Source organism: Schistocerca nitens, chromosome 4 (assembly GCF_023898315.1).
Source record: "Schistocerca nitens isolate TAMUIC-IGC-003100 chromosome 4, iqSchNite1.1, whole genome shotgun sequence".
NCBI lineage: Eukaryota > Metazoa > Arthropoda > Insecta > Orthoptera > Acrididae > Schistocerca > Schistocerca nitens.
This window is the reverse complement of record NC_064617.1, coordinates 509,337,812-509,345,991: the sequence shown is the minus strand read 5'-3', so window position 1 is coordinate 509,345,991 and position 8,180 is coordinate 509,337,812. Positions and strand designations below refer to the sequence as shown.

The 8,180-nt window shown below is 39.6% G+C and overlaps 1 protein-coding gene across 1 annotated transcript; it reads right to left on the bottom strand.

Moving 5' to 3' along the window:
- Positions 1-384: 384 nt before the first annotated feature.
- Positions 385-2,557, bottom strand: LOC126251613 (thioredoxin, mitochondrial). The gene is made up of 3 exons (XM_049952153.1): positions 2,234-2,557; positions 2,007-2,130; positions 385-767 (listed from the first exon to the last, which is right to left on the bottom strand). The coding sequence occupies exons 1-3, from the start codon at positions 2,437-2,439 to the stop codon at positions 624-626; spliced, it is 474 nt and encodes a 157-aa protein (XP_049808110.1). The 5' UTR covers positions 2,440-2,557; the 3' UTR covers positions 385-623.
- Positions 2,558-8,180: the final 5,623 nt, after the last annotated feature.

The following is an 8,180-nucleotide window of genomic DNA, read 5'->3' as shown; positions in this document are numbered from 1 at the left end:
ACAATGAAGTAATCTGTAGCGTCATTTCAGCCCTTAGCAACTCTGATGTCTGGAACCACATTCACCTCTGCAAAGATGTTTTTCTATGTCGCTGCAGTTGCAACATACACACCCCTGTCCTTGTCTTCCGATGAGGTTCTCCAAAATAACAAAATACACGTGAAGGTGAAAGTTTCTCACGAGCTTTCTGCATTAATAGTTAAAGTTTAAACTTCCACAGGTAAATCATGAAAGATGCTACTGTTGTGGTTTTTATTTATTTATTTTTTATTGAAATAATGAAGCAAACGTACCAATTACCCATGTCAAAAATTGTGTGAATACCCATGTATTAGTAGAAACTGAAATGAAAAATTAAACCAGAAAGGGCAATGGTATGAAACATTTCAGGCTTAACTTTTTATTACCAGTGTCTTATTACAGTGAATATTAATAACACAAGAGTGAACACCGTCTGTTATGATAGGCCTATAGAGCCTTGTTCTCGGGAAAGGAGTGGTTTAATTATATTCATTTCTGCATTACGTTTGACGCATAACAAAATTTACAGAACATTATTGAACTATGTGAAGTAATATTCTGAGGACATATATCACAGTAAGATCTTTGTAATGTTTTCAATTCTATGATGCTTTTGCTGCTGCTGCCGCAGTACTTCCGCATATATTATCAACAAACTTTTTTAGCTTGTCAACATCTTGCAGGCCAATTAAACGATCTTCTTCCTTGCCATCCTTTATTGCTACAAGCACAGGGACTGAAGAAACCTGGAAAAATAAATGAAAAATAGTCATTCGCTTAATAGGACATAATTAACACTGAGACCAAGCAAAGTCCCTGTGTGTGTGTGTGTGTGTGTGTGTGTGTGTGTGTGTGTGTGTGTGTGTAGTGAGAGAGAGAGATTAATATCAGGTTGTTGCCAGGAATAGGTGGAAACCAACCAGCACATCATGTATAGCTTTCTATGTTGACACTTCAACAACAAAAAAGGTACATCTCCAAAGAGCTAATTCTGCCAATCGTTTAAAAACAAAATCATTAATGACACACATAGGAACAGCAGGTTGCCCATAATCTAAACATCTGTTATACCATTGCTTGTCTTAATCCCTCACTCCTCTTTCTCCTCTATTACGCATACAATGCAATGTCACTATATGACGACATACATTTAGCATTGTTTTCATTATCACTTTTCTTTAATATCATGTCCACAATTACATATATGTGTAAATTCTTTAATGGATGTTATGATAGGCATAATGAAACTCTTCCTGTTTGTCATGGATTCCATCTGGTGTTACCTGACCCTTAAGATTATTACTATGTGGGCTGTAGTGCATAAACAGATGTTAGCGAACCAGCTCTCTTGGAAAGTAAACTGTGATACCACAGGTTATTTATCACTACTGTACATGAAACAATCCTTAAGTGCACTGTCAGCTGGAATGTAGTGGCAATCACAACATTAAGTTGCTGTAAATGGTTTGGTATCATTACTCTGTAGTTTGAGACTTGGGTTAGAAGTTTGTTGCAGCACTGCACATCATTACAGTTTTAAATACATTTCGGACTGCAACTTTAGAAAACACTGAATATTGTTTAATTTATGGAAAAATGTCACAAATTTTTGACTGCATACACAATTATGCTGTACTGTGTATATTAGAAACATGACATACTACTTCAGTCACAAAAGTTCATATCAACGACCTTCTTACAGTTAGTTGCTGCTCCAGCCTCTAAAGTAAACAGTGATCGCCTGCCTTTTAATCAGAGAACAGTGCGTCATATCGTATGGGCACAACAAATACGAGTTAGTACTACAAAGTGCAGTTTGCATGTACCGTGTGTGTTACCCTACTGTGTAAGTCACCATACTGTTTATTCGTAAAAATATACAGCTGACTTGACACCAATAAATAAATCTCTCGACAAGTTTCAAAACAGCGCACACTCCGTTGCAGTAGGAACAATTCGTTCTGAAAATACAAAAGTACACTTACGTCATAATCCAGTGCCAGATCTGTTTGTTCATCAATGTCTACCTTCGCAAGAACTACCTGTCCCTTTTTCTCAGCGATGACAGATTCAATACGAGGCGCTAACATTCTACAGGGGTTACACCATCTATCAAAAAAACAAAATATATTTAGTAACACAGAAAAATTAGAGGCAATTGATAAGCAACTTGGTAGACAGTAGCTGTGCGCTGCCTACAGATAACACTTACGTTGCGAAGAAATCTACAATAACGGGAACTTTACTATTCTTCACTCTTTCATTGAAATCATTTACATCCTGGATTTTAAACGAATTAAAATTTTTGCAACTGACTGATATGTTTCTGACCAGCGTTGTTTTAGTACCAAACGCAGTAAAACTCTCCTTGGAGGAGTGCCTTAGTAACGGAGAAATATTAACCAAAACACGCTGCATGGTGTCAACACTTCCGCTTGCCCTGACCTTTCCTCCTAACCACTGTAAAGTATACTGTCACACAAGATCACTTGCACAACATTCCGTAAGCTCTCCTTCGTGCAGAAAGATAACACACTTCATTCTAGCCTAACCCCTGACTTGCAACTACGGCTCCAGGCTCGAAGCGAGCCGAATGTAGGCGGGAAATACGAATTTAAGTAATTTGTGCATGGCGCGCAGCACAAAGCCAAACTGATCCTCACATCTGACAGGTGCAACATATTATCCTTATCGCTCAAATTAAACGCATTTGCAAACAAAGTCTTGTCAAACAAAGCTGTCGGTCAAACAGGCCGTCACCAGAATAGACAACATACCACACAGCTCATGTTTGACAGTATTTTGTTGTGCCTATCTGCGACGCAGCATCTCCACTATGTGGTGAGTAGCAACAATCCTTTTCATAATATTGTTTGAATAGTTTACGTCACAGTTCGGGAAATCTCGGGTTATGCTCGATATTTTGATGGGCTTGCGATCTAGAGATGTTTCTTGATACTATCACAACGGCCTGTCTTAGTAAAGGAGGTGGAAGAATGTCAAGTAACTAAGGACCTTGTAACATTTATGGAGAATGCGACACCTAACAATTCATTTGTGATTACTATGCTTCATTCTGATGATTTTTTATTTTAAAGAAACAGGCGATACACGTATTAAAATAACGAAAATAAGGATTTCCAAACGTCAGGTGAAAAAAATTACACCTGGTGTCGTCAAGACGAGAACAACTTTTAACGAACTTGAAGTCTGGAGCGCCTACAAGATTTTCAAAAAAGGGGTTGCCACTGACTGGATTTTAATAATAAAAGTGAAACACGGACTGAAATACCTCCTAGGCTTCAGGTCATGCGTAATAACGACAGCTAATAAATAAATAAAAGATTGTAATCATGATTGTCCAATTTTCCGCTTTCGTTCGACCTGCTATCTAGTGACATCTGATGGTACTATCTCCAACACCGGTCGTGCTGCTGTAAGTCATTCTCGAGATAAACATTAGTCACTTTATTGCGATATATTTCTTACTCTACCCATCTAATCTAAACATTCTTCTGTAGCACAACATTTCGAAAGCTTCTATTCTCTTCTTGTCCAAACTATTTATTGTCCATGTTTCACTTCCATACATGGCTACACTCCATACAAATACTTCCACAAACGACTTCCTGACACTTAAATCTGTACTCGATGTTAACAAATTTCTCTTCTTCAGAAACGCTTTCCTTGCCATTGCCAGTCTACATTTTATATCCTCTCTACTTCGGCCATCATCAGTTATTTTGCTCCCCAAATAGCAAAACTCCTTTACTACTTTAAGTGTCTCATTTCCTAATCTAATTCCCTCAGCGTCACCCGACTTAATTCGACTACATTCAATTATCCTCGTTTTGCTTTTGTTGATGTTCATCTTATATCCTCCTTTCAAGACACTGTCCATTCCATTCAACTGCTCTTCCAAGTCCTTTGCTGTCCCTGACAGAATTACAATGTCATTGGCGAACCTCAAAGTTTTTATTTCTTCTCCATGGATTTTAATACCTACTCCAAATTTTTCTTCTGTTTTCCTTTACTGCTTCCTCAATATACAGATTGAATAACATTAGGGAGAGGCTACAACCCTGTCTCACACCCTTCCCAACCACTGCTTCCCTTTCATGCCCCTCGACTCTTATAACTGCCATCTGCTTTCTGTACAAGTTGTAAATAGCCTTTTGCTCCCTTTATTTTACCCCTGCCACCTTCAGAATTTGAAAGAGAGTATTCCAGTCAACATTGTCAAAAGCTTTCCCTAAGTCTACAAGTGCTAGGAACGTAGGTTTGCCTTTCCTTAATCTTCCTTCAAAGATAAGTCGAAAGGTCAGTATTGCCTCACGTGTTCCAACATTTCTATGGAATCCAAACTGATCTTCCCCGAGGTCGACTTCTACCAGTTTTTCCATTCGTCTGTAAATAATTCGCGTCAGTATTTTGCAGCTGTGACTTATTACACTGATAGTTCGGTAATTTTCACATCTGTCAACACCTGCTTTCTTTGGGATTGGAATTATTATATTCTTCTTGAAGTCTGAGGGTATTTCGCCTTTCTCATACATCTTGCTCACCCGATGGTATAGTTTTGTCAGGACTGGCTCTCCCAAGGCCGTCAGTAGTTCTAATGGAATGTTGTCTACTCCCGGGGCCTTGTTTCGACTCAGGTCTTTCAGTGCTCTGTCAAACTCTTCACGCAGTATCGTATCGTCCATTTCATCTTCATCTACATCCTCTTCCATTTCCATAATATTGTCCTCAAGTACATCGCCCTTGTATAGACCCTCTATATAGTCCTTTCACCTTTCTGCTTTCCCCTCTTTGCTTAGAACTGGGTTTCCATCTGAGCTCTTGATATTCATACAAGTGGCTCTCTTTTCTCCAAAGACCTCTTTAATTTTCCTGTAGGCTGTATCTATCTTACCCGTAGTGAGGTAAGCCTCTACATCCTTACATTTGTCCTCTACCCATCCCTGCTTAGCCATTTTGCACTTCCTGTTGATCTCATTTTTGAGACGTTTGTATTCCTTTTTGCCTACTTCATTTACTGCATTTTTATATTTTCTCCTTTCATCAATTAAATTCAATATTTCTTCTGTTACCCAAGGATTTCTACTATCCCTCGTCTTTTTACCTACTTGATCCTCTGCTGCCTTCACTACTTCATCCCTCAGAGCTACCAATTCTTCTACTGTATTTCTTTCCCCCATTCCTGTCAATTGTTCCCTTATGCTCTCTCTGAAACTCTGTACAACCTCTGGTTTAGTCAGTTTATCCAGGTCCCAGCTCCTTAAATTCCCGCCTTTTTGCAATTTCTTCAGTTTTAATCTACAGTTCATAACCAATAGATTGTGGTCAGAGTCCACATCTGCCCCTGGAAATGTCCTACAGTTTAAAACCTGGTTCCTAAATCTCTGTCTTACCATTATATAATCTATCTGATACCTTTTAGTATCTCCAGGATTCTTCCATGTATACAACCTTCTTTCATGATTCTTGAACCAAGTGTTAGCTATGATTAAGTTATGCTCTGTGCAAAATTCTAACAGACGGTTTCCTCTTTCCCTTATGCTCCCTTTCTTAGCCCCAATCCATATTCACCTACTATGTTTCCTTCTCTCCCTTTTCCTACTGTCGAATTCGTCACCCATGACTATTAAATTTTCGTCTCCCTTCACTATCTCAATAATTTCCGTTATCTCATCATACATTTCTTCAATTTCTTCGCCATCTGCAGAGCTAGTTGGCATATAAACTTGTACTACTGTAGTAGGCATGGGCTTTGTGTCTATCTTGGCCACTATAATACGTTCACTGTGCTATTTGTAGTAGCTTACCCGCACTCCTATTTTTTTTATTCATTATTAAACCTACTCCTGCATTACCCCTATTTAACTTTGTATTTATAACCCTGTATTGGCCTGACCAAAAGTCTTGTTCCTTCTGCCACCGAACTTCACTAATTCCCACTATATCTAACTTTAACCTATCCATTTCCCTTTTTAAATTTTCTAACCTACCTGCCCGATTAAGGGATATGACATTCCACGCTCCGACCCGTAGAATGCCAGTTTTCTTTCTCCTGATAACGACGTCCTCCTGAGTAGTCCCCGCCCGGAGATCCGAATGGGGGACTATTTTACCTCCGGAATATTTTACCCAAGAGGACGCCATCATCATTTAACCGTACAGTAAAGCTGCATGCCCTCGGGAAAAATTACGGCTGTAGTTTCCCCTTGCTTTCAGCCGTTCGCAGTACCACAACAGCAAGGCCGTTTTGGTTAGTGTTACAAGGCCAGATCAGCCAATCATCCAGACTGTTGCCCCTGCAACTACTGAAAAGGCTGCTGCCCCTCTTCAGGAACCACATGTTTGTCTGGCCTCTCAACAGATACCCCTCCGTTGTGGTTGCACCTACGGTAGGCTATCTGTATCGTTGAGGCACGCAAGCGTCCCCACCAACGGCAGGGTCCATGGTTCATGGTTATCGTATGGTAATGTTTTTAACTCTTTTTCTAATATGTGATCAGGAACTGAATTGCTTGTTTCCAACCCAGCTGGAAAATCATTACCGGCTCTCATAAATAAAATGTTATAGTGCATTCAACCAAGTAACATTTTTGGAGGACAACATGTTCGTCTAAACTAGTTTAAATGTCTAGTACTGTATGAGAAATCAAACACAACATGAGGTTATGCAGTGGTAGGATTTCATGGTATTTTCGAGAAATCTCGAGCCCAATCAAACGCGAGCCCGCTGGTTTAAGCGAACGAAGAACCACAAAGCTTTATAATTGAAAGCATTATCTACGGCACTACTGAGCAGCCACACTCTGTTTTTTGTTTCTGCTTGTTAACTTCACGAAAGCACATTGTAAATAGAAGGATTTGCAGTGACATGAGCAGAAAAATAAAGAAGGGAGAGTCAGTTCACGATGAAAGAAAGCTTCTTAGAACTGAAGGGAAACCTTATGTGAACAGTATAAACTTATTGCTGGAAGCAGAAACTGAGCCTACAGAAAGTTGTGTACTAAATATTCATAACTAATATCTGATGTTATTACGTAATATTTTGTTGTTTTGTGCAAGTCTTGTTTCAGTTCAGCTGCAAGTGGTTGTGTCCCATATAAACAAAGAAAAATTCTGTTCCAAGACTTCTAAGCACTCAAAGATTCCGTGTAGCAAAACTCTTATTTGACGGGTTTGATTGTCATTAAGTGTGTGAACAGAAGGCGTCATGCTCAGTATGGTGACGCTAAAGACTGCAGGGGGCGTACGGTATGTTACTCGTGGCTAGATGGATTGGGTGACATTGTCCGGGCCTTGTAAGATCACTGTTATGCCTGTTTTTGCAATAACCAAACGCAAATCGAAGCTCTTGTGTTCGCACAGAGGAAAGGTGAAGCGGCGTTCACAGGAAAGTGGGGTGATATGGCATAAAGAAGTAGTTCACGGCAGTAGATGAGAAGCTTGTTTTCGGAGCATGTCAACTCTTTTTCAAAAATCAAGAGTCATTATGGAAGAAGAAATAGTAACAAGGAGTATTCTGACCAAGATCTGAACGTCAGCAGGCTTTACGGTGCCTTTAAGGAGAGATATCCAGACTCAGAGAGTACATCTACATCAACATCTACATCTAATCTCTGCAAACCACCGTGGGGTGCACGGCAGATGGTACGTTACATTGTATCAGTTATTAGGGTTTCTTCCTATCCATTCACGTACGGAGTGCGGGAAGAATGATTGTTTGACTGCCTCTCTGAGTGCAGTAATTATGCTAATCTTTTCCTCATGATCCCTATGTGAGCGATACATTGAGTGTTGTAGTATGTCCCTAGAGTAATCATTTAAAACCGGTTCATGAAACTTTGTTAATAACTTTCGTTTGGATAGTTTACATCTGTCTTCAAAAGTCTGCCAATTCAGTTCCTTCAGTATCTCTGTGACACTCTCCCACGGATTAAACAAACCTTTGCCCATCTCTGTATGCGTTCAGTATCCTCCGTTAGTCCTATCTGGTGTGGGCAATATTCTAGAACTTTAGCAATGTTCTAGAACCAGGCGCACAAGTGATTTGGAAGTAATCTCTTTTGTAGACTGGTTGCACTTCCCCAGTATTCTACCTGCTTTATCCTCGACTGAACCTATGTAATCATTCCATTTCATAT

Bases quoted from the DNA above. Each gene is read 5' to 3' on its own strand.
- LOC126251613 (XM_049952153.1), bottom strand. From the start codon at position 2,439: ATGCAGCGTGTTTTGGTTAATATTTCTCCGTTACTAAGGCACTCCTCC. The intron at 2,131-2,233 runs GTAAGTGTTATC...TTTTTTTGATAG, and splicing joins ATTGTAGATTTCTTCGCAAC to ATGGTGTAACCCCTGTAGAA. The intron at 768-2,006 runs GTAAGTGTACTT...TTATTTTTCCAG, and splicing joins ATCTGGCACTGGATTATGAC to GTTTCTTCAGTCCCTGTGCT.